Below are 27,477 nucleotides of genomic sequence, written 5' to 3'. Positions count from 1 at the left end.
AAATACAAGAAAACAGGGCTTGCTGTACATTAAAAAGTAGATGACAAAAGAGTGGCAGACTTTGGGCCCTCTGAGCAAGCCAAAGCTTTAGTCTGGGCATAGGTTGTTTAGAACAGCAAGCATAGGAGTACTGTATCAATGCTACCCTTGCTAAGAAGGAAAAATGCATAAGTTACTCACAGCAGCGCAGTCTCCAGTCAACAGTGGGGATGATCTTGTTGATGAGCCAAACGTCTTCTTCCCAACTAACTACGTTTCCACGTAAGCATTTCGAAAACTCCTTGTTTTCCAGGATGTGGTCCCAGAGTTGAAAGTAGTACAAGCTACCGGTGAAGCTAGGCACCACACTCTTAATCTGACCGTCCCCATTCTGGAGAAGGTGCCCTAGGACCAGAGTCCCATTAGGTGTCATGTTTTGTGGTTTATCCATCATTACCAGTAATCTATCTTTATTCAAGAAGAGCTCTAACTTGCCCTTCACACCATCCCAGATCAAGCATATTGTATGCCATCGAAATGGTGCCAGACGGTAAGGGATTAAAAGGGTCTTGCCCAAATTGTACAGTATTAGCTGCTGGTGGTTTCCTGCAAGTCCCAGGGAGGTGTTACTAGTAATATAAGAGAAGGCCATCCAATCACTTGAGTTGTCATCTGTGAACACCAGGTCAACGCATGCTGTGAATCGGCTGAGTTCAGGAATGGTATTGGTCAGGCTTGCGTATGTGTCATCTCTTCCATAAAAATCCAGCTTTTTTCCTTTTAGTGAAAGTGCATCTGTTCAAATTTGGGAAAATGGAAAGAGAAATAAAATGAAATTTTAGCCTAAAAAAAACCTAATTTTATCATCTTCTATTGCTGTATTGTCATATCTGGATTATGCAACAATACTATGAGCCAGTACTGGTGCAAATAAACCAAAAGAGTAGATATACAAAAATCGTTTCTATTTGACATCGGCATGTGATTTCTTTTTTTGGCAGGAGAGTCTCTTCCTAATTATATTTTGCTGGGGCCAATATGTAAAGTTAGATTAGTGTTTCCAGAACACATACCAGTTGGACAGCTTGGAGAGGCAGTTAGAAGTGTATGTCTAGTTGAGGGGAGGGCAAGGAAACAACAGCTTAGACTTAAAATTTGCTGCACAGAATCCTCACTCATATAATCAAAAGACAACTATTTCCATCCACTTAACTGCCTTATTATATTCATGGTGCGATAGCAATTTATTTCTCCAATGCCTTTTCCTGAGCCAAATTACCTGATTTAGTCTGTCTCCGGAGACTGCTTCTCATTGAAAGGTACTGACAGAGGCCTGAAGAGTGACCAACTAGACAATACTGAAGCTCCAGAGCTTCTGTTTGGACTCAGAAACAGGAGAGATGGTACTGCCCTGAGTATATTCTGACTTCCCTCTTTCCATCTCCTCACAAGGAGGGCTGTGTCAGCTTTAAGGGGCTTTACATAGCCATGGACCCAACTGATATTGACTCTGGAGTCATCCAGCCTGGGTCGCACTCTCAGCTCTGATATTCATCAGCTGTGTGACTCTGAACACATACTTTAACCTCCTGATGTCTCAATGTTTGCTTCAGTAAAATGGGAATTCAGGGTCACAGTGTTGTATGTATTAGTGTGAAGACTGCCCTGCACAGCGCTAGGGGGCGTCATTTACATTATAGTCTATGCCAGTTAGTAGCTTCTACCTACCAATCTCACAAGACTGAAGGTTAAGTCAGTTGATATATGTAAAGCCCTCTCAAACATAATTGGTGGGCTTGTCCATCGATATAGTCTTTTGGCAATAGCTATGAAAATTATAATTGGGTGTGCCCGTTGTCTCATAGGAAACCGCTTAATGATATAATACTATCAGCACTACAAACCTCACATCCCTAGGTCACTAGGCAAACATCTGAATGCCTAACATCAACCTAGTTCCAGGCCCAGGCCAGTCCAAGCCAAACCAAAAAAGGAGTTTATGGCAGAGTGGAATTCTAACTTCTTCCTGAATTAGGGTTTTAACTCTGGGACCACCACTCTAAAACACTGACAGCCATTGCCGCACACTTGAGAGGCTGTCAGGAAGTAACTATTTCCCTGTTTCTGGGAGATGCCCGCAAATGAAAGCTTCCAGATGTTTTCTGGCCCTGCAATATTCCTCCTCTCCTCTCTTCCACTGAACACCTTCCAGAAGCAAACAAGTACATACCTTTCCATGCACACGCTCTCACATACACACTCACCTGGTGTGCACACACACACACACATATGCAGGAACTCATACCATCCACCTGCCAGGGAGATATTTCTGGACTGTCCATGGTGGATGAGGTTGAGCAAATGCTTATCTCTGTCCCTGATTTATGTGATTATGTTATCTTATCATATTTCATGAGGCTAATAAATCAAGAGTTAATCCCATGAGATGATAATTGCTATGAAACCCAAGCCTCAATTATTGTTGATTAGCATTGTTTTTCTGTTCAGCCCTTCAAACTGACGTCAAATACAACATTTAAGAACTGGTTTATGGTGAATATAAATCTCCAGGGCTTCTTTGTCCCTAAAAAAAGAATGTACCATAATTTCATATGGCCTACAAGGGCCTCTCCTCTCTGCAATATACTAATATAAAATCAGTCACCAAAGAACATGAATGAGCAATTTACAAAAATCAGAAACATAAAGGCCAATAATATAAAAAGATATTGCTGTTATTTTAAAGTACAAATTAAAACAATGAGATATCAATTTTGCCTTTTAGATTGATAAATTTTTAGAAGAGTGGAGAATACCCAGTACTGACAAAGCTGTGGGGAAATCAGTCTTGTACATTGCTAGTGGAAGTGCCAGTTAGTGCGGCCTTTTTTGTGAAGGGCAATTTGCCAATATCCATGAATATTTTAATTGTGTATAATTGTATACATGCTTTTGTCCCAGAAGTTCCATTTCTACCAATTTATAAAGAAATATACAAAGATGTGAGTACAAGGATATTTATTATAGCTTGAAATTGAGAAAAATTGGAAAACTTGTATGTCTATTAATAGATAGATAGTTAAACAAATTGTTACCTATACAGAAAAAAGACTTCCAAGGCTTAACATTACATGAAACAGGAGGTACATAAATGTAGCTACAGTATTATCCTATTAAAAAAATAAGAAAAAAATATGTATGTGCTAGCATATACATAGGAAAAATCTGGAAGACCATGCATCAAACAATTAAGAATGATTATTTCAGGTGAAGGATTTAGAGGAATTTTTACTTTCTACACCACCTATTTCAGTAACAGAATTTTTTAAACAAACATGAATTACATTTAATATCAGAAAAAAGTTAGGATGGATGAATAGATAGAGAGATAGATAGGGAGAGAGAGGGGGAGAGAAAGAGAGAGAGAGATAGAACCACTTGTTGCCTTACTTGAAATTCTGCAGACAGAGCCAAATTCTACTTACAAATGTAGTACAGCCTGAAAACCCCAACTTGAATACCAGTTCTGCCCCTGACTAACTGATAGCTGGAAAAATGCTTATTAAAATTTCTTCACTTAAGCAGCTTTGAAAATTCTAAAACTAATTGAGATGGTTTTCTATTCATCTAATTTTAGAAGTTGACTCTTTGTACTTAGGTCCCTGAAGGATATTAACCAGACCTCAGTTTTGCTTACAGGAATAAGATAACGTCTCAAAGCAAAACTAGACAGAATGGTGTAAATCTGTAACTTTTCCCAGAGACAAAATTTTGATGTCTTGAGCAGTTGTCTGAGAAGGAAGCCATGAAGGCTTTGTATATGCACAACAATACCTAAGCAGTGGTTTATTAGCCACTGAAATCAAGGACAAGTTGGATGTGCTTGAGACAACACAGGACTGAGAAATTCCATGTACCCTCCTCACAAAACCCCTGGCATCACTTGTTTCTTTTTCTCTTGTTTTTATTCTCAACTACCCCATATTTTTTTCCCCTATAAAAATCCTAGTTCTTATTTTCACTTTGAACTGGTTTGGGGATGATTCCCCCAGTTCCCTGCTTGTGTACTCACAGTAAATCACCTTCCTGACAAACAAAAGACATGTTTGTCCTCTGTAGCATGAGATTGGGCAGGCCTGATATTTGATGGGCTCCAGGGGGAGAGACAAGCTTTATCCTAGCTTACAGCTGAGAATGGAAGGAGCTGGGACCACAGGGCCTTAGGAGGAAGAGGAAGCCTAAACCTTCGCAGAGACCAGCAGCCATCTTTCTCCAACACGTGGCAACAGACTTTGGTGAGGGAAGTAACTTATGCTTTATGGCCTTGTGACTGTAAGCTTCTACCCCAAATAAATACCCTTTATAAAAGCCAGCAGAGTTCTGGTACTTTGCTTTAGCACCCCTTTGACTGACTAATACAATAGTCATGTGAACATGAGCAACTCATGCATGTGAAGGCTTAGAACAGTGCCAGGCAAAGAGTGAGCACTATATAAGTATAAATAAACTCATGTCACTTATCTGTGCCCCATTCCTTGATGGTAGGATAGAAATAATAATTACCTACATCACAGGGCCGTTATAAAAGATGATGCAATAATAAGTAATGTTTGTTTCTATACGTGAAAACGTTTGTAGATTGCGATTACCATGTAAATGTCAACTACAATGCTTGCCAGTGCCATTATTAGAAGTCTTTGTCCTTAACCATAACCTCTACTGCAGCCTCACACATACACGCACATCTGCTCTGAGCCCTACTGCAACCTCCAGGTCCCCAGCGGGGCTCCGAGGAGGCTGGGTTGTGATGAGGCAAGAGAGGGGCTTGGCCCTTCTGTTTGGCCAGGCAAGCAGTGATTTCTGCCGGGTCTCTCAAGGGCCTGTTTCAAAGGCCACTTGTGTCTTTGCATATTATTTCGTTATCCATTGCAGATGTCTGCCTGGACACTGCCATCTGTTCCCTGGCAATTTTCACGTCCAAATTGCATGATTGCTCCCCTGAAGCGTGTTCTCTCTCGATTTGGCTCCTCTGTGTCTCTTCACCTCTATCTGCAGTTTCCTTTTATTTTAAATTGCATTTATGTTTACTCCACTTTTAAAAAAGAGAGAGGTGTCTTTTCCATTATAAAAGTAATACTATACATGTTTTTCAAAGAAAAAGTGGAAACTATTCGAAGGTAAAAAGATGAGAACAGTTGGCCCAAAAACAATCAACCACCATTAACATTTTGATATATTCCCTCTGGCTTTCTTTGCCCTTGCACACGTTTTGCTAGTTTCAATATGGCTGAGAGCATCTTGTGTGTAAAATTTGCTACGCTGCTCTTCTCACTTAACAATATGACATAAGCATTGCCCACGTTAGGAAAACCTTATCATAAACTTCATTTAAATGGCTATGTTATAGCCCGAGAGTGCCAGCATCACTTTATTTTTATTATGGCAAAATTCACATAACATAAAATTCACCACTTTAACCACTTTAAAGTAGCATTTAGTATTTGCAATGGTGTGCCACCATCACCACTAACTAATTCCAGAATATTTTCATCACTCCAAAAGGAAACCCTGTACCCATTTAGAAGTCATTTCCCATTCCTCTTCCCCAAGCCTCTGACAACCACTAATCTGATTTCTTGTCACTATGGATTTGCCTTTTCTGGGCTTTTCATATAAATGGAATTGCACCATATGTGGACTTTTGTGTCTGATTTCTTTCACTTGGCATAATATCTTCCAGGTTCATCCATGTCGTATCTTGTATCTGTACTTCATTTCTTTCCATGGCTGAATAATATCCTTTGTACTGATATACTACATTTTGTTTAATCATTCATCTGTTAATGGATATTTGCTTTTTTTCCACCTTTTGGCTATTGTGAATAGTGATTCTTTGAATATTCGTTCTGTTTGAATACCTGTTTTCAGTTCTTTTGGATATATTCCTAGGAGTGGAATTGCTGAGTCATTTGGTAATTCTATGTGCAACTTATTGAGTGTGGTGGCTTGGAGTTATGTCTCAAAAAATGTTCTTAATCTTAATCCATTCCTATAGTGTGAACCCACACTAAGGAACTTTTATGAGATTACTTCAATTAAGGTGTGGCCCAATGGAATGAGGTTGGGCCTTAATCTGGACTACAGGAGTCCTTTATAAGCAGAAGGACTTTAGACATACAGTGAGAAGCCACAGGGAGCAGCCAGAAACTAGAAGTCAACAGAACCCGGAGGAGAAAGGAGAAGATGTGGCCATATGCAGTGCAATGTGACAGCAAAGCCAAGGACCAAGGATGCCTGGCAGGTAGCCTGCAAATGCCGGTCTCTGGGAAGAAAGCATCACCTTACTGACATTTCAATTTTGGGCTTCTCCTAGCCTCAAAACAGTGAGATAATAAATTCCCATTGTTTAAACTAACCATGGTATTTGTTTTAGGAGTTAGTAAACTAAAATACTGAGGAACCATCAACGGGTTTTCCACAGTTGTTGCTCCATTTTACATTCTCACCAGCAATGTATGTGAGTTCTGGTTTCTTCACACCCTCACGAAAACTTTTTTCCCTTTCATTATTAGTATTGTTGTTGTTGTTGTTGTTGCCATTGTACTGTGTGTGAAGTGGTACCACACTGTGGTTTTTATGTGCTTTTTTCCCATAAATTATGTGCTTAGTAAAAGTTGTGAACTTACAAAACAAACATGCATATCATCATACAGGGCTTCCATACATTGCCATACCACCAACACCTTGCATTGTTGTGAAACAATTCTTACAAACTTTGAAAGAGCATCATCAAAACATTACTACTATTGATTTGGCTTTGACTAATGATGTTGAGCTTCTTTTCATATGCTTGCTTATCTCTTGTCTATCTTCTTCAGAAAATGTCTACTCGGGTTCTTTACTCACTGTCTTTTTATTGTTGAATTGTAAGAGTTCTTTATATATTCTGGATACTAGACCTTTATCAGATTTATGATTTGAAAATATTTTCTCCAATTCTGTAGGTCTTTTTCTCACTTCTTGATAGTACCCTTTGATGCCCATTAATTTCTCATTTTAATGAAATCCAATTTATCTATTTATTCTTTTTTTTTATTTGTTTCTCTCCACTTCCCTGCCCCCCCCAGTTGTCTGCTCTCTGTGTCCATTAACTGTGTGTTCTTCTGTGTCCACTTGTATTCTTGTCAGTGGCACCAGGAATCTGTGTCTCGTTTTGTTGCATCATCTTGTTGCATCAGCTCTCCATGTGTGCGGCGCCATTCTTGGGTAGGCTGCACTTTTTTCATGCTGGGCGGCTCTCCTTGCTCCTTACAGGACACACTCCTTGCACGTGGGGCTCCCCAATGCAGGGGACACCCCTGCATGGCATGGCACTCTTTGCACATGGCAGCACTACGTGTGGGCCAGCTCGTTATATGGGTCAGGAGGCTCTGGGTTTGAACATTGGACCTCCCATATGGTAGGCGGATGCCCTATCCGTTGGGCCAAATCCGCTTCCCCATTTATTCTTTTGTTGCTTGTACTTTGGGTGTCATTTCTAAGAATTCATTGCTAATTCCAAGGTGTTATAGATTTACCTTTAAGTTTTTCTTATAAGAATTATAGCTTTTACACTTACATTTAGGTGCTTTCTCTATTTTGAGTTAATTTTTTATATAGCGTGAGTTAGGAGTACAACTTCATTCCTTTACATGTGGATATCCAGTTTCCCTAGAACTAGTTGTTGAACAGATCATTCTTTCCCTATCGAGCAGATTTGGTCCCCTATCAAAAATCTATTGGCCCTACACATGTGCATGATTGTTTTGTAAGTTCACAACTTATGTAATAAAAAATATTTTAAAAATCAATTGGCCAGGGAAGCAGACGCAGCTCAACTGATAGAGCGTCCATCTACCATATGGAGGGTCCAGGGTTTAATCCCCAGAGCTGCCTGACCCGTGTGGTAAGCTGGCCCATACGCAGTGCTGCCATGCGCAAGGAGTGCTATGTCACACGGGAGCACCCCCACGTATGGGTGCCACACAAACAAGGAGCGTGCCCCATAAGGAGAGCCATCCCACGTGAAAAAAAGTGCAGCCCACCCAGGAGTGGCGCCACACACAGGGAGAGCTGATGCAGCAAGATGACACCAAAAAAAAAGAGATGCTGTTTCCCAGTGCTGTCTGATAAGGCAAGCAGACACAGAAGGACACACAACAAATTGACACAAAGAGCAGACAACCGGTGGAGTGGGAAGGGGAGAGAAATAAACAAAATAAATCTTTAAAAAAATCAATTAGCCATAAATGTGTGGGTTTTATTACTGAAATCTAAACTCTATTCCACTGGTTTATTTGTCTGTCCTAATGCTGGGACCACAGTGTTTTGATTACTGTAGCTCTCTAGTAAGTTTCAAAATTAGGATGTGTGAGCCCTCCAACTTTGTTCCTCTTTTTCAAAATTGTTTTGCTTATTCATTGTCCCTTGCAATTCTGTATGAATTTTAGGATCAGCTTTTCCATTTCTTCTAAAATGGCTCTGGGATTTGATAGTCTTTCTTTTTTTGTTCCAAAGATTTATTCTTTTTTTATTTATTTCTCTCCCCTTCCCTTCCCTCCCCCCTTCATTTGTCTGCTCTCTGTGTCCATTCGCTGTGTTCTTCTGTGTCTGCTTATATTCTTGTCAGCAGCACCGGGAATCTGTGTGTCTTTTTGTTGTGTCCTCTTGCTGCATCAGCTCTCCGTGTGTGTGGCAACACTCCTGGGTGATCTGCAATTTTTTTGCGATGGGTGGCCCTCCTTATGGGGTGCACTCCTTGTGCATGGGCCTCCCCTATGCAGGGGACACCCCTGAGTGGCAGGGCCTTTCTTTGAATGTACCTGGAGTAAATAAACCTCTTGCCTCAATGGTTACTCTATAAGTAATTTTATTTTGCCTTTTTCTAAACTCCAAAGCTCTTATGCCAGCCTATTTCTTTTCCTGGTGATGTCATGTTTAATTTTCAAGCAGAATGGAGCATTAAACAATGCCAGTTCCTTCCCAGAATGCTCCAAATCATATATGATTTTTTTCATAACAGTAACATAATCAGTGTCTTGCTCCCTGATGCCAGTGTCCAGGGCCTAGCATAATAATTGGCACCTAGTAGGCTCTTAATAGATTTTTTACTGAATAAATGGTTATACCTTGTATTACAGTACTCAATTGGAGGCTTGTGGGTGGGCAGGCAGAGGGCTGTCCTCTGTGAAATGTAGCAGGAATGTGGGTGAGATATCTGACATAGAATGTGAAGTTCTGAACTGCAAACTGAACTAATACCCTACTCTCTTAAAGGACTTTTGTCAAAAGATCAGAGAAGAATCCTTCTATCTACCATACCCCAAGTTAGTCTCATTTTTTTAAGTCAGTGAGTAAAACTAAGAATATACTAAAACCCATTGAACTGTACACTTTAAAATGGTAAATTGTATGGTGTTTGAATTATATCTCAATAAAGCTGCCCCTTTATATTCTACTGAAGACAGAGTTAATTAATCATACGATATTTTCTATACTGGTTTTCCTGCCCTCTCTTGCCAAAATGTCTCCTTGAAATGTTTAATTGTTTCATAGGTTGTGGGCTGAGATTCCAGATATACTACCCTGCACCATCTTAGAAGGACGAGACAAACAAGGTAGGTCTGTGGTTAGGCATTGTGGGCATGACCTGGTCACTGCCTCTCCCACATGAGGTGGCCTTCATCCTCTTTTTTTATATAATATTTATGATTCTAGACAGCCTGACAGAACATCAGTGTCTGTATAAGGCTCAAGGTGCAGATAACCACCTGGCAATACTTCCTATCTGAGAAGGGAGAAGAGGCAGAACAGATTTGGGAGAAGGGACCCATCAGAAGCATTGGATGTGTTTATACGGAGGAAAATCTGGCTACTCCAAGGGTGAGTAACTCTTCCCAGGGTACATCATACCTACCTCAGCTGGGAAATGCCATCAACCACTGATAAAATGGAGGTAGAACAAGAGTTCTTCTGACTCTTAATATCACAAATCCTTGCAAATGAATGTTCTGGAGAGTTGAAGAACTTTGCAGACCCAGTCCTTGTCTGGCAGACCCAGGGCTGTCAGAGTAGATACAATAGATAGGTTCCTGGTACTGGGGAGCTCCATTACCCACATCACCATGGCCATAATATAGACAACCACAGAGAACAAGAGTTACTACCTACCACCTACTACTCATACTTCCCACAGATACTTTGATTAACCAGGCTAATCCTTGGGTTAACCTGGCCTTCCATATACAGAAGCAGCCAACCTTGAGTCACATGTCTGTCACCAGTCATCATAGAATTTTCTGTACAACACATACCTTCCTCCAAGTACCCAGGCTGCTGACTACATGTGTGACTTGCAAGAGTTCTTCCTGGAACAGTAGGCATAGAAATTACCCCCATGTAGGTAATGTGATTGGAACCTCAAATCTTTGGCTTGAAGCCCATGTGTCACCCAACAAAATGGGTGACCTTATTTAAAAAGCCAGAAGTCACCTGGATAATTCTTTACTCAACAAAGATGGTCATTGAGCACCAATTATGTGTCAGTGTTAGAATGCAATGACAGAGTATTGAATAAGACATAAATGTTTCCTGACCTTGGTTTACATTAATAAACATGTAAACAAAAGAATTACAGATTGTGAAAAGTGTTCTGAGGAGGATAATAACTTAATGAGTTAGATCATGGGAGTGGATGAAGATCAGGGGGACAGGAATGTCCACATTACAGAAGGTGGTTAAGAAAGGCCTCTCTGAGTCATTTAGTTTAATTCTGAAGGATGAAAAAAGCTAGAATTACAAAGATGTGGGTTAAGAGTAATCCACACATAGGGAACAGCATGGGCAAAGGCCTTGAGTCAGGCATGTACTTAGCATATTCAAGGAGTAGCAAGGAAGCCAGTGTGTCTGGAGTAGAGTGGGAGAGGGGGAATATGGTAGAAAATGAGGCCCAAGAGATAGTTGGAAGCCAGATCATGAAGTACTTTTTAGGCTTTAACAAAGAGCTTAGATTGTATTTTAATTGTGATTGGAAGTTATTAGCGGATTTTGAGTAAAGGCACGACGTGGTGTGACTTGACCAAAGCATCACTGTGGTTGCTTTGTAGTAGAGCAAGTGTGGGAGCATGAAGACCAGTTAGGAGGCTACTGAAGAGATCTGGGAGAAGATGGTGGTGGCTCATGACATGGCAGATGCAATGGAGATGGTAAAAAGAGAAGTTGTCATATTTGGGACATATTTTATAAGTAGCATGAACTGGACTAAATGATGAATTCCAAGTGGAAGGTGAGAGAAAGGCAAGAATGTAGAATGACTCCAAGGCTTGGGTAATTGGGTATACAGAGTAGTGATTTCCTGAAGAGGAAAAACTGCAGATTATTACCTGGGAGCTGAATTACTAGGTCCTCTGCCTCTCCTAAATCTGTTGTGATGTTAACAGCTCCCATAATCCTTGACATGCAGACTAACTCTAAAGAGCCTAGGTAATAAAACAAACGAACGAACGAACAAACAAACAAATAGCATAGAATCACATCCATATCTGGGAAGCTTACAACAGTGGGAAAACAGCATTCCAGACATATTCTTCAACCTATACAATTCCTCATCATTATTTTCAGCGTTGATGAATGAAATCTCTGCAACCTACTGCCTGAGTGTATAGAGGACAATTACAGTCTCAGTCACTCAAAAAAACATGGTATCATATGTGATTTTCTGATCAATCCTAAGCTGGATACAGAAGCACCATGGCTGCCAACTCAAGGAAATACGAGTCTGTAAAAATAAAAAAGAAAGAAATGTATGCTTCAGAGTCCAGCAGGAATAATTTTCCAGACCAAGAGCTCTGAGTATTGTCAGACAAAATATCCATTCTTTCACATGGAAAGATGCTCAGTGTCTTTATTCATTAGGGAAATGCAAATTAAAACAACAGTGAGGTATTCACTTTATACCCACTAGGATGGCTATAATAAAAAATACAGAGAATAACAAGTGTTGGCAAGGATGTGGAAAAATTGGAACTCTCATACACTGCTGACTGGAATGTAAAATGGTACTGCTTCCATGGAAAATGATCTGTCAGTTCCCCAAATGTTCAAACAGTCAACAAAGGACCTGGCAATTTCACTCCTAGGTATACATGCAAGAGAAACGAATGCATGAATCCATGAAAACTTGTAGACAAATATCCACAGCAGTATTATTCATAACTCAATAACAACCAAAAATGGAAACAACTCAAATGTCCATCAACTGGTGAATGGAAAATATAAGCATTGTGGTGGTTTGAAGTATATACCCTCAGAAAAACGTATTCCTAAATTTAATCCATTCTTGTGGGTGTAAACCCATTGTAAGTAGAACCTTCTGATGAGGTTACTTCAGTTAAGGTGTGACTCATTTCAATCAGGATGGGTGTTACTCTTATTACTGGAGTCCTTTATAAGCAGAATGAAATTCCAATAGAAAGAGAGAAATCCACAGAGGGAACAGCCAGAAGCTGAACATCAACAGAACCCAGAAGAGAAGGGAGAGACCAGGAGATGCTGCCATGTATCTTTCCATGTGACAAACTAAGAACCAAGGTTTGCCACTGGCCTGCCCCAGAATACTAATCCTCAATAAGAAAGCATCACCTTAATGATACCTTGATATGGACTCTTTCTTAGTCTCAAACCATGAAAGAATTAATTCTCATTGTTTAATCTGATCCATTTCATGGTGTTTGCTTGAGCAGCCTAAGAAACTAAAACAAGCACATTCATACAATGAAATATTATTCAGCAATAAAAGAGGAATGAAATATTGAAACATACTACAACATTGATAAACTTTGAAAACATTATGCTAAGTGAAAGAAAGTCCATATATTGTATAATCCCATTCATAAAGGCAATTTATAGACTGAAATACACAGCAGATTAACAGTTGCCAGGGGCTGGGGGCATGAGTAGGAATGGGGAGTGATGTTAATGGGGTGATGAAAATGTTCTGGAATTAGATAGATTGTTTTACATCTCTGCAAATATACTAAAAACCATTGAATCATACACTTTAAATGGGTGAACTTTATGGCATGTAAACAACTATAGAGCAATAAAGTTATTTTTTAAAATGTCTATTCTCCAAGGGCTAGTTCCCACAACCTTCTAGAACAGCACGGTCGAATAGAACTTTCTGTGATGATGGAAATATCCTATATCTACCCAGCCCACTATGGTAGCAACTAGCCACATGTGGCTAATGAGCACTTGAAATGTGACTTGTGTGACTGAGAACTGAATTTCTAATTTTATTTAATTTTAATTAGATTAACCTTAGACATGTGTTACAAATAATTACTATGTTGGATAGCTCAGCTCTAGAGTCTATACAAAAATTTAGAGGTTCTCCTAAAAGTTCATCCTTCCATTTCTCCTTCTTCACCAAATGAGTTCCTTAAGAAAATATGGGAATTTTACTGGACCTTGGTTATACAAACACCTTTCTTATCAAGAGTTCCTTTACCTCTCCACTCCCTCTGCATCCTGTCTGACTCTGACCTGGCTGTGCTCTACAGCCAAATGATAGCTATTCTAACATCACTTTAGGAACCTCCAGTCTCAAAGGCTTCCTGGTGAAGTTGTCTGCATATATGAGACCTTTTCAAAAAGCTTGACTCCAGCCCAGATTGACTGTCCAATATAGAAACAAAAGGTATGTAGCTGCCTTCGGCACCTTAAGATTATCACAGAATTCCAGCCTCCCACATCAAGAACAGTCCAGGACTCACAGGAAAGATGGTGGAGTAGGGAGTTCTAAGATGCAGTCTTTTCACCAAAACAACTGTTAAACAGGCAAGAACTGTCTGAAACAACTATTTTGAAACTCTAAAGACCCAAAGGACACTGTACAAATGAAGGAAATACAGAGACAGAACTACAGGATACCAGGAAAACAACAAATGAACAATATGAGAGTCTAAGTAAAGAGATAGAAATTTTAAAATGGAACAAAAAAAAACTACTGGAGTTGAAGACCACAATAAATGAAATGAAAAATGCCCAGAAGGGTTTCAAATAGCACATTGGAAGTGGCAGAAGACTCAGTGAACTTCAAGACAAGATAATTGAAATGAGTCAGACTGAAGTGAAGAAATAAAAAGGCAATATTAAAAGATAAAATAACCTAAGACAAAATTGTACTGTGTTGATAATGGAGGTGTATGGAAAAGTGTGCCAAATGTATGCCATAGACCATGATTGGTGGTAATAGTCTGATGATATTGTCTCATAATCTGTAACAAATGTTCCACCAGCATGTGGAGTTATATGGGAAATCTACACATCTGTATGATTGTTTTGCAAGTTCACAATATCTGTAACAAAAAAATAATAAAAAATAATAATATGGGTTGGGGGGAAAATACACCAAGGACTATATAAGGACTATAGTTGGTAGTAATGTTTTGATGATGCTCTTGCATAGTTTGTAACAAATGTTTCACAACAATGCAAAGAGTTGGTGGAGGGGTGATGTATGAGACGCCTGTGTGATGTTATGTATGTTTATTTTGTAAGTTCACAATCTTTACCATACACATTGTTTATGCATGTTCATGTATAAATTATATACTTCAAGAAAAAAAAAGATAAAATAGCCTAAGAAAGCCATGGGACACCATCAAACACACCGATATATGCATATGGGCATCCTGGAAAGGAGAAGAAAGAAAGAAAGAAAGGGATAGAAGGAATAGTAAGAGAAATAATGACAGAGAACTTGAAAAACTTAGCAGAAGACATGAATATGCACATCTAAGAAGCCCAGAGAACACCAAACATGATAAACATGGAGAAAAACACACCTTGTCATATATTGATTACACTAAGAAATGCAAAACACAAAGAGGGAGTTCTGAAATCTGCAAAAGAAAAGAAAAATGTTACATACAAGGGAATCCCAGTAAGACTGAGTGCAAATTACTCGTAAGAAACCTTAGAGGCAAGAATGCAGGGGTTTGAAATACTTAAATATTGAAAGAAAATAACTGCCAACCATGAATTTTATATCTGGCAAGAATTTCTTTCAAAAATGAGGAGAGATTAAGACATTTTCAGATAAACAAAAGCTAAAGGAATTTATCACCACTAGACCAGCCCTACAAACAATGCTAAAGGGAGTTCTTCAGATTGAAACAAAAGGTTCAACGCAGCTTAAAGAAATAAAGAGGGAAGTAGATGTGGCTCAAGTTATAAAGGTCTCTGCCTACCATATGGGGGGACCCAGGTTTGATCCCTGGGGACTCTGGGTGAAAAAGAAGAAGAGAAAGTATGCCTGAGTGGTGAGCCAGTGCCCGCATGGTGAGTCAAGTATCTGTGTGGTGAGCCAGTGCCCACGCGGTGAGCCGAGTGCCCATGCAAGTGACTGCATGGTAAGCCAAGTGCCCACATGGTGAGCCAAGTGCCTGCATGAGTACCTGTGTGGTGAGCTAGTGCCCATACAGCGAGTCAGTGCCCACATGGTGAGCTGAGTGCCCACAAGGCGAATCAGTGCCCGTGTGAATGAGTCACACAGAAAGATGATGACACAACAAAAGAGAAACAAAGGGGAGAGTCAAGGTGAAGCACAGCAGAGATCAGAAACTGAGGTGGCGCAATTGACTGGGAAGCTCTCTCCACATCAGAGGTCCCCAGGATCGAATCCCAGTGAATCCTAGAGGAGAAAGACAAGAATACAAAAAGAGAAATAGATACAGATGATCACACAGCAAATGAACACAGACAGCAAGGTGGGGGAGGGGGAGGAGAAGAAAGAAAAAGAAATAAAGACCTGTGGTAAAGGCCACCATTTGGGTAATTACAAATGCCAGTATTATTGTACTGTATTGTTTGGTATGTAACTCCACTTATTTCCTAAAGATGCTAAAATCCAAAGGCATAAAAAGTAATGATAAATCTAGGTTTTTGGACATACAATGTACAAAGATATAAGTGGTAACAAGGACAAAAAATGGTGGGAGGTCGGAGGTGTATAGGGAAAGAATATGTACATGCTATTGAAGTTAACTTGTTACCAAACCAAATATGATTTTATATATTTAGGATATTAAATTTTAACCCTATGATAACTTCAAGAAAAAGAGAAGAAAAATATATCCAGATAGAAATGAGAAGGTACTTATTATGGTAAAACTCAAGAAAGCAAATGAATATAAAAGCAGAGTTTATCAAAGTCATAAGCTATACAAAGGCTAAATAGCAAAATGGCACATAAAAGATCTGTATTATCAATAGTGACTTTAAATGTAATGGGATTAAACTCTCCACTCAAAAGGCAGAGATTGGCAGAATGGATAAAAATGCATGACCCAACTATGTGCTGTCTGCAAGAGTCTCACCTTAAAGTCAAAGATACAAGGTTGATGGTGAAAAGTAGGTTGATGGTGAAAGGATGGAAAAATATATATGCAAGGAGTAGCCAAAGGAGAGCTGAAGAGGCTAAACTAATATCAGATGAAATAGATTTTAAACCAAAAACAGTTACAAGGGACAAAAATAGTCATTACATACTCATAAAGGGGACAATTCAACAGGAATATGTAACAGTTATAAATATAGATGCATTTAACAGCAGAGCCCCAAAGTATATGAAGCAAAAACTACAGATTTGAGGGGAGAAATTGATGGTTCTATATTAATAGTAGGACACTTTAACACACCACTCTCAGTAATTGATAGAACATCTGGTCAGAAGATCAATAAGGAAGTACAGGACTTGAAAGATACACTAAACCAACTAGAACTGACAGACATGTATAGAACACTGAACAAATGAAAACAGAATACGCACTCTTTTCGAGCAAAGACAGATCCTTCTCCAGTATAGACCATTTTTTGAGTCACAAAACAGTCTCAATAAATTCAATAGTACTGAAATTGTACATTGTATATTCTCTGACCACAATGGAATGAAGCTAGAAATCAATAACAAAGGGAGAAAGGGAAATTTCACAAATATGTGAAAATTAAACAACAGACTCTTAAACAACCAATAGGTACAAGAGGCAATCAAACAAAACTAGGAAATATCTTGAGGAAATTAAAGTGAAAATGCAACATGCCAATATTTATCATATACAGAAAAGGCAGTGCTGAGGGAAATTTATAGTTCTAAATGCTTACAATAATAAAGAAGAAAGACTTCAAATCAGAGACCTAACCTAAAAACTGGAAGAACTAGAAAAATAATAGCAAACTAAACCCAATGCAAGCACAAGGAAGGAAATAACAAATATTAGAGCAGAGACAATTGAAATAGGAAAAAAACTATAATAAAGAGAATCCAAAAAAAGTTGGTTCTTTGCAAAGATCAACAAAATCAACAAACCTTTAACTGGACTGAAAAAAAAACAGAAAGGATACAAATAACGAAAATAAGAAATGAAAATGGAGACATTAATACTGACCCCTGCTGAAATAAAAAGGATTATAAGTGGATTCTATGAATAACAGTATGCCAACAAATAAGATAATCTAGATAAAACAGACAAATTCCTAGAAGCACACACACTACTTATATTGACTCAAGAAGAAGAAATATACATTGTATGTTTAAAACAAGTTTATCAATACTTGTTTATGCATTTACATTTTAGCACATGTAAGAAGTGGTGTTACATACCAAAAAATACCAAAAAAAGAAAAAAAGAAAATGAAATAGACAAGGGAAGCGGATGTGGCTCAAGTGATTGGGCTCCTGTCTACCATATGGGAGGTTCAGGGTTTGATTCCCAGGTCCTCCTGATGAAGGCAAGCTGACCCACATGGAGAGCTGGCCCACGCAGAGTGCTGGCCCAAACAACAAAGTGGCCTGAGCAGAGTGCTGGTCTGTGCAGGAGTGCTGGCTTGCATGTCAAGCTGATCTGAGCGGAGAGCTGGCACAACAAGAAGACACAACAAAAACAGACTCAGAGGAGAGACAGTAAAAGATGTAGCAGACCAAGGAGCTGAGGTGATACAAGAGATTGAGCACCTCTCTCCCAATCTTGAAGGTCCCAGGATCGGTTCCTGGTGCTGCCTAATGAGAAGACAAGCAGACACAGAAGAATGCACAGCTAATGGACACAGAGCAGACAATGAGGTAGGGGGGGAGAAATAAACAAATAAATCTTTTTTAAAAAGAAGAATAATTACTAATAAAGAGATTGAGTCAGTAATCAAATACGTCCCAACAAAAAAAAGCCCAAAATCAAACCGTTTCACAGGGGAAATCTACCAAATATTCCAAGAACATTTAACTCCAATTCTGCTCAAACTCTTCCAGAAAATTGAAGAGGAGGGAACACTTCCTAATTAATTGTTCAAAGCCAACATCACCCTCATACCAAAGCTGGATAAAGATACCACTAGAAAAGAACACTACAGGGAAACGGACTTTGGCCCAGTGGTTAGGGCGTCCGTCTACCATATGGGAGGTCCGCGGTTCAAACCCCGGGCCTCCTTGACCCGTGTGGAGCTGGCCATGTGCAGCGCTGATGCGCGCAAGGAGTGCCGTGCCACGCAAGGGTGTCCCTCGCGTGGGGGAGCCCCACGCGCAAGGAGTGCGCCCATGAGGAGAGCCGCCCAGCGTGAAAAGAAAGAGCAGCCTGCCCAGGAATGGCACCACCCACACTTCCCGTGCCGCTGACGACAACAGAAGCGGACAAAGAAACAAGACGCAGCAAATAGACACCAAGAACAGACAACCAGGGGAGGGGGGGAAATTAAATAAATAAATAAATCTTTAAAAAAAAAAAAAAGAAAAGAACACTACAGACCAACATCTCTTATGAATATAAAAGCAAAATCCTAAACAAAATACTAGCAAACTGAATGCAACAGCATATTAAAAGACTTACACAACATGATCAAGTAGGATTTATCCCTGATATGCAAGTTTGGTTCAACCTAAGAAAATCAATTAACGTAATATACCACATTAACAGAAAGAAGGGGGGAAACACACATGATTATCTCAATCAGAACACTAGGAATAGAAAAAAACTTCCTCGACATGATAAAGAGCATAAATGAAAAGCCCACAGTTAACATCTTACTTTATGGTGAAAGACTGAAAGCTTTACCTCTAAGATCAGGAACAAGCAAAGGTTGCCCACTGTCACCACTATTATTCAACATTGTACTAGAAGTTCTTGCTAGAGCAATTAGACAAGAAAAAAAGCATCTAAATTGTAAAAGAAGAATAAAAACTTTCCCTATTTGAAAGTGATATGGTCCTATATACAGAAACTCATGAAAAGTCCACAAGAAAGCTCCTGGGCCAAGAAATGAATTCATCAAAGTGGCAGGGTGCAAGATCAACACCCAAAAATAGTAGTTTTCTATCCACAAGCAATGAACAACCAGACAAAGAAATCAAGATAAACAAATTCTATTCACAATTGCAACTAAAAAAATCAAATATTTAGGAATAAATCTAACCAGTGATGTAAAAGACTTGTACACAGATAACTACAAAACATTGTTGAACTAAATAAAGAAGACCTTAATAAATGGAAGGATATTCTGTGTTCACGGATTAAAAGACAAAATATTGTTAAGATGTCAATACTACCCAAAGCAATTTATGGATTGAATGCAATACCAATCAAAATTCCAACAACTTTCTTTGCAGAAATGGAAAAGCCAATCATCAAATTTATTTAGAAAGGCACAAATTGAAAGCTCAGAAATCAATCCTCACATTTAGAACAATTGATTTTTGGCAAGGCAGCCATGACCACTCAGTTGGGAATGGAAGTCCTTCAAAAAGTGGTGCTGGGAAACTAGATCTCCATTTGCAGAGGAGGAGGAGGAGGAGGCGGTGGTGGTAGCTGACCCCTACCTCACACCATATACATGTATACAGAAATCAACTTAAAATGGATCAAAGACCAAAACATAAGACCGAGAACTATCAAACTCCTAGAGGAAAACAAGGAAGCATCCTCAGGACCTTGTGTTAGGCAATGGTTTCTCAGACTTTACACCCAAAGCACAGGCAACAAAAGAAAAATTTGATAAATGGGACCTCATCGAAATAAAAAGCTTTTGTTCTTCAAATGACTTTATAATGAAAGTAAAAAGACAGCTTAAACAATGGGAGAAAACTTTTGGAAACCACATATTCAATAAAGGATTAATATCTGGCATAGATAAAGAAATCCTTCACTTAACAGCAAAAAGACAAAAACCCAATTTTAAAATGGGCAAAAAAACTTGAACAGGTATCTATCCAAAGAAGATATACAAATGGCCAGAAAACACATGAAAAGATGCTCAACATCATTAGACATCAGGGAATTTCAAATCAAAACCACAGTGAGATACCATTTCACATTCATTAGAATGGCTGCTACTTTTAAAAAATGGGAAATAACAAGTGTTAGAAAGGATGTGGAGAAATAGGAACACTTGTTCATTGCTGGTGGCAATGTGAATTGGGGCAACTGCTGTGGAAGACAGTTTGGTAGTTCCTGAGAAAGTTAAGTATAGAACTACCATATGACCCAGCAATCCTCTACTAGGTATATACCCTAAAGAATTGAAAGCAGGGGCTCAAACAGTTACTTGCACATTGACATTCATAGCAGCATTATTCACAATTGCCAAAAGATGGAGGCAACCCAAGTATAAACTGATGAATGGATAAATAAAATATGGTACATACGTACAATGGAATATTATTCAGCCATAAAAAGGAAAGAAGTCCTGATACATGCAGCGACATGGATGAATCTTGAAGGAATCATGTTGAGTGAAGTAAGTCAGACACTAAAGGATATATATTGTATGATCTCATTGATTTGAAACAATTTAGAACAAGTAAACACATAGAGTCAGAGTCTAGCATATAGTTTACCAATGGACTGGGTGGGGATAGGGAATGGGAAATTAAGACTGAAAATGTACAGTGTTCCTATTTGAAATGATGGAAATGTTTTGGTAATGGATGGTGGTGATGATAACACAACATCGGGAACACAACAGCACCGAAATATATATCTGAATATGATTAAAAGGGGAAATGTAAATGTAGCAGTTTGATATTATTGATGAATTTCAAAAAGAAATATTGGATTATGTTTGTAAACTGGTCTTTTTTCCTCTGGGCATATTAGAGTGTATTGGATTCAGAGGTTTTGCTTTTACTTGATTAAATAATGATCAATGTTTTGAATGGGCAACTTCAGTAGGATGTTGAGTCCCCACCCCCTTGGTGGGTGCAGACTCACAGAGAAACCACACCGCAGAGAAGGGGGTTTGAAGTTTTAATGCTGGAGCCTGGAAAGTAAACACACAGAGGAACAGAGCAGCTGAGCTGGGATAGAATCAAGCCTCAGGGAGAGAGACAGAGTGGTTTGCCTAAGAGTCTACAGCTGAACTTGTGGAGGTAACAGAGCAGCTGATCCCGAAGAGAGGCAAGCCCAGGAAGTGAGGAACCCTGAGCCGAGAGAGAAGCAAACCCTGCAAAGAGAGGAACCCAGGAAGCCTGAACCCATTCAGACATCAGCAGCCATCTTGCTTCAACATGTGGCAACAGACTTTGGTGAGGGAAGTAACTTATGCTTTATGGTCTGTTAATTGTAAGTTTCTACCCCAAATAAATACCCTTTATAAAACCCAACCAACTTCTGGTATTTTGCATCAGCACCCCTTTGGCTGACTAATACAGTACATGTGGTATATGTTGTATATATGGTAACAGAATAAAAAAAATTTTTAATCCATAGAACTACACTATACAAACAGTGAATCCTAAGTTAAAGTGTGGGCTTTAATTAATAGTACAATTATAAAATTGTGCTATCATCAATTGTAACAAATGTCCCACACCAATATAAAGTTTTGGTGGTGGGGTAATATATGGGAATCCTATATTCTATCCATGATTGTTCTGTAAACCCATAACTTCTCTAATAAGGGGGGGGGCAGTGTACAGAACATGCATCACCCTCTTTCACCCAGGAAAACATGTTCTGTTCCACTTGGCAGGGTACTACTGTGTGTGTGTGTGTGTGTGTGTTTAGTGGGGAAACTTTGGGACAACTTCACTAGTACTGTGTCTTTATCCCAGACCCACCCAACTTCCCATCAAGTGGTCAATAGCCAGCACCAGTAAGAAGAGGGAGCCCGGGGTAACTAAGTCCTACTTACTGCCTAAGTCCTGGGACTTCCCCTATCATTTCTGCTTTATCTCTTACTTTCTGCTCCATTCCAACAACTATTCAGCTCCTGATCTCAATCTTCATCCCTTCTTTCTGACCCTGCTTTCACTCCCTTGGACCTTATGACAGGTTTGGTTTCTCATCCTTGACCCATGGTATTCTTCGATGGACATGGTTTTGCTCTGCCCTCTGGCTTCATCCAGTAAGAGCATCTCTGAGTCACTCTCTACCTGATCTGGCCTTGGCCCCAGCCCTCTCCCTCACAATGACCCTCACAGTTGGTAGGCTGGTGACTCTTCTGGAGCCTGATGGGCACTGACCCTTGGTTATACCATTGTTTTAAGGACAGGGTATTTTTTCCAGGAATAAAATGAAATTCTCACTTATTGCAGGACAATTACATGTAATTGTTTCATACTAAAAGGATCATTGGCATGACTCATGAACATGAGATTGAACAGTCTGAACACCCTAGTGACTGCTTTAAAGTGACCTCTGCAGGTGTAAAATCTGCACATCTATCATAATTTTCACTGACCAATGACATTCCTCACAACCCTGTCCCAAATTTTGAGAACCACACACCCTTTTTTATTTTTATTAGAGAAGTTGTGAGCTTATAAAACAATCATGCATAATGTGCAGAATTCCCATACATCACACCTCCACCAACACCTTACTTTGTTGTCGATCATTTGTTACAGGTTATGAAAAAACACGATCAGACTATTACCACAAGACCACACACTCTTATACTTTTTCTTTCATGGCTACACTAAAGACTGCTACATCCCTCTATTCCGTGCCCCATGACCTGTCACAAAAAGCCACCAGTGTGTGTATCACACACACACTACCACTAAATAGGTACCCAAAGTTTTGTAATTTCAAATCACATTATTTTATTAAATCCAGCAAATATGTACTGAGTGCCTAATGTGTGTGTGAAGACCTGTGCTGAGCATTTTAGATAAAGAAATGGAGAAAGTTTCCTGCTTCTGAGGAAACAGGTAGGGAAAATATAAATCAACATCTTAGCAGGTATGCAAGGCCAGGTGACAGAGCTGCCACTGTGCCCCGTGGGCCCCATTTTGACCTTTATTATAAGAAACATGGTTTCCCACCAGGCTCTGCAAACAGTAGGAAGCCAGGCAGTGTTTGCTGTTGATGGTGATAATTATTTGGTATTTTTCCAGAAGATTGGCTCTCAAATCTGAAGGGTTGTTCAAATTAAACCCATGGTCTATTTCATCAAGAATTGTCACTCACTGGCATTTGTGACCTTTTCGCAAAATACTGATGTGCCAAATAAGCAGTGTTATCAACTGAATTTACTTAATACGGACAAGATTGAAGTTTTCCAAGATAACCTTCTCCTTAAGTCTCCAATTTACCAGCTACTTCAATTGAACTGTCTTAATCATCTATTTACTGAAAAATAGGAACAAAAACAGAATCTATCTCTGTTCCTGTCCCAGAACTTAGGCAAGGTTTGGCCTCCCAAAACATATTCCTTTGTCACTGTGAATCAGTTACCAGTTTTTGTCACACCTCAATTTCCCCGTATGTAATCTACAATCATCACCATATATGTATAATGGAAGCAGAAAGATGATACTGCAGTGCTCCAGGGAGTTTTAAATAAAGGCGCTGTGCATGAGAGGAAATAGCTCAAATGAAAACCCAAAGTTTCTGTTAGGTGTGCATTAGCCTCCAAATGGCATATCAGAGCTGCATTAAGAAATGTCAAAGGCAGTAGTCCAAGCCATTGCCTACTCAAGGCCCATTCCCTATCAGTCATACACAATACTGAGTGAATGGATTTATTTACTGAAGCTCCAGCTTGACCTATAGCCATAATGACCAAAAGGAAATCACTGGGAGACTGCCCTGCAAATCTCCACTGGCAGACTTTTTCAAATGGCGTATTTCTATAACCTACTAACTGTGAGACTTTGGACAAAATAATAAGAACAAATTTCTTACCTGAGAGAAAAATAAAACTTGACATGAGCATCACTCCATAAAGCCTCTGATAAATGATGTGTTCTTTCATTGTCTCAACCTGTGTTCAAAAAGTGAGAAATAAGTACATCTCAGATTCAGAACAATCTCCAAATGTATGTGACCACACTTCTCCTTTGCATCCCATGCAAGGCTTTTTCCCATTGATTAAACACATGTCAGCCAAGCACAAAATAGAAGCTTACCTGAGTTATCCAGGCCTGCTGAAACCTCACTGAACAATTCGTCTGTCTACATGTTCCACAAATATGTCTTGAGCCCTTGCTATGTGCCAGACTCTGTGTAACACATTAGGAATACAGTACCGAGAAGTCAGATGGAGATACTTGGGGCAGTTAGCCCAGTGGGGAAGACAGATACTAAATGCATAATTACCCAGTGTGATGCAATCAATCTTAATACAACAACTTCAGTCCAACTACTTGCAGTCTGAATGATCCTAAACTTTTTGAAGGAAGCACTGGGCAAGAAGACCTTACTGACAAACTGACTTATCGAGTCACTCCTATTTTTAAAGCGGATCTTGTTTCTGATTAAAGAAACCAGACCATTCCATCATATTCATCCAGTTTCTCTCCTTAATTAATTGTAACTAAAGCTGCTTGCTTGGGAAATGTGCCAAACACACATTTCTCCAACCAAAATTGTATCAAAAATACAAATCCTACCAAAACATATTAGAGAAGCTTCACAGTGGGGTGTCAATGGGCATTTTCTGATTTGAAATAAAATACATTTCTGAACAATTGACTACTGATTTAAACATTTCTTTTCCTACAGGATAATGCAATATATTGCGTTTCTTCCCACTTCCAGGTAGGATTTGGTAACAGAAGCCAATTAGGAAACCCAACGAATCTTGGGCTTGCTATGAGCACCAGCCAATAAGGTTCTTCATATTTACCAAGTGTTCCACTGCCATTCTTGTTAAAATAAGGGAATTTTGTATGACTTGGACAGATTTTCTAAACTACAAGCTTATAAGAAGGTGTCTAAATCTTTTTGATTTGCAGGATGCAGCACAACTTGAATTTACAGTATGATAAAAGGACTAGACTTAGAATCAGTAACTAACTGGGAAACTGTAAGTATTTCTGTCCCTTAATTTTCCTGGGCCTCAGTTTCCTTATCTGTAAAAATGAGGGAAATAATCTGCTTATTTCCCAGAGTTGCTATAGAAGAGGATCAAATGAGATGATAGTTTGAAGGCAATTTTCAAAGTATACAGTGCTATAGTATTGAGTATGATTACCATCTATAAAATGGAATTTTCAGCAGCAAATGGTCCAATTAGTATCTTCCTCACATTGCCTCAAAACTTTTATAATAATTCCAAACTGTGTATCAGGAGCTTGCTTGGCACCCAGTAAATAAACCATGGACCATTCATACAAGAGAATAGTATACAGCCATTAAAAGGAATAAAGTCAGTCTATAAGCCAAATGTGAAAAGGTGGGTTGGGGAATTTTTAAAGGACTTTTCCTTTATATATCATACAATTCTGTACTGTTTGATTCTTTTCAAATGATCATACATTACTTAAATAAATTTAAAAATTAAAGAAAGAGGGAAGGAAGGAAGAAGGGGAGGGAGAGGGATGAAGGAAGAAGAGAAGGAGGGGGAGAGAGAAAGAAAGGGTGGGAATTAAAGAGGTTTACTTTATACCTTCTATGATTATATACTCTGATTATTTTACAGTGAGCATGCATTACTTTAATAATTTTAAAAATTGAAAGAAAGGATGGACGGAGGAAAGGATAAAAATCAGAGAAAGAAGAATGAGATGAAGGATTTTTATCTTATATCAATCAGTTGTAGTGCCATTTTGGTTCTGTTATGATGAATCTTATAATTTTAAAATTATTTAAAGAAAGAAAGGAGGGGAGGAAGGAAGGAAGGAAGGGAGTGAGGGAGGGAGGGAGGGAGGAAAGGAATAAAGGAGAAAGGAAGGGAGGGAGGAAGAAAGGAAGAGAGACACTTACCTGAGCACTGAACTCCTTTAACTTCCCACCCCGTGTCACTGTGGGCCCCCCAAAAAGGAATTTGCTTTACGAATGACCAAATGTGGTCTCTAAATCCCTATGTTTGCCGTAAAATGGTAGGAGCAAAAAACAGGAGACTCATTATCTGCCGACCATGCCTCATCTGCCTTCTTTCCTGGATCAAGCCAGCTCCTCTGCTCTAAGCTTTATGGGGCTTATTGACCCGGGCAGATCCTCTTTTTGTGGCTGCAGGACGTCATGGGTCTGCTCTCCCAAGCATGAAATCAGCACGAGCAAAGTTCTCAGGTTATTATATACCTGTAATAACCCATTCATTTGAGGGCTTTTCCCCAGGTTCCCCTAAGGATTATCTTTAGTTCCTAGCTGATTATTGCTTTAATTAAATTGAATCTATTAAATGGGCACTCGCTCACTTAACTAGTGTTCCTTTCAGTTTCTTCAGAGAATGGGGAAGGGGTAGTGTTCAGAACTTTGAGCAGAAAGTCAAGGCCAAGAAGGCATTAGCGTGCTCACATCTCACACTCTCAGTAAGGTGCAGCCAGCTGTTTACCCTCACCACAGATCCATTTCTCAAATTGCCTTGAACATAAACAGATGTACAGAACTGGTTTGGTGTCCATCTCAAGAGGAGTAGATTTTGCCCCAGAAGGTGTCATCAAAGCCCCTTCCGGGGGGGGGCGGTGGATATCACCAAATCCCATCAAGAAAACAGCTGCTGAGGATCCAGAGATGATCCCCTACCCACATCCCAGCCTCCACACTTCACAGATGAGGACACTGAAATCCAGAGTGGGAGATGACTTATCCAAGGTCACAGAGCTTGTGACCAGCAGAGCAGGAGCTAGAACTGAGGTCTCCCAACTCCCAGACTGGATACTTTTCCCTCTACATCTCACATCTTAAATGGAAAAACTCACTCTAACAAAAGACTGAATCAACCACTTATAAGGCCAGTGATTCTCCACGGTGGGGACAGGGGGGTAGAGAGGGAGAGAGAGTGGCAGGTGTGTCACACTCACCCACAACTCACTCCCAAGCCCAGAAGTTGTGACCAGTATGGTGGACAAGCACCTAGGTTTTGCAGAAAGATAGACTTGAGATTGAATCTCAGCTGTGCGATTTAGGGATTAGTTGCCTAATCCCTCTGGAGCCCCCATTGTTCTCATTTGTGAAACATGGATATTGGAACTCACCTCATATTGCTGTGAAGACTGCATGAGACAAAGTGTGCTTCGCTCAG

The 27,477-nt window shown here is 39.5% G+C and overlaps 1 protein-coding gene across 1 annotated transcript in view; it reads right to left on the bottom strand.

The window, feature by feature from the left end:
- Positions 1 to 24,264, bottom strand: part of ADGRG4 (adhesion G protein-coupled receptor G4) — a 169,842-nt gene extending 145,578 nt beyond the window's left edge. The window contains exons 1-2 of the mRNA XM_058291365.2: positions 24,195 to 24,264; positions 181 to 774 (exon numbers count right to left, since the gene is read on the bottom strand). Of these exons, the coding sequence (XP_058147348.1) occupies positions 181 to 774; positions 24,195 to 24,264 (664 nt within the window). The remainder of the gene's footprint in view (positions 1 to 180; positions 775 to 24,194) is intronic.
- Positions 24,265 to 27,477: the final 3,213 nt, after the last annotated feature.

Source organism: Dasypus novemcinctus, chromosome X (assembly GCF_030445035.2).
Source record: "Dasypus novemcinctus isolate mDasNov1 chromosome X, mDasNov1.1.hap2, whole genome shotgun sequence".
Taxonomy (NCBI): Eukaryota; Metazoa; Chordata; class Mammalia; order Cingulata; family Dasypodidae; genus Dasypus; species Dasypus novemcinctus.
Note: the sequence above shows the minus strand (reverse complement) of the source record. Positions and strands in the feature narration are given on the sequence as shown.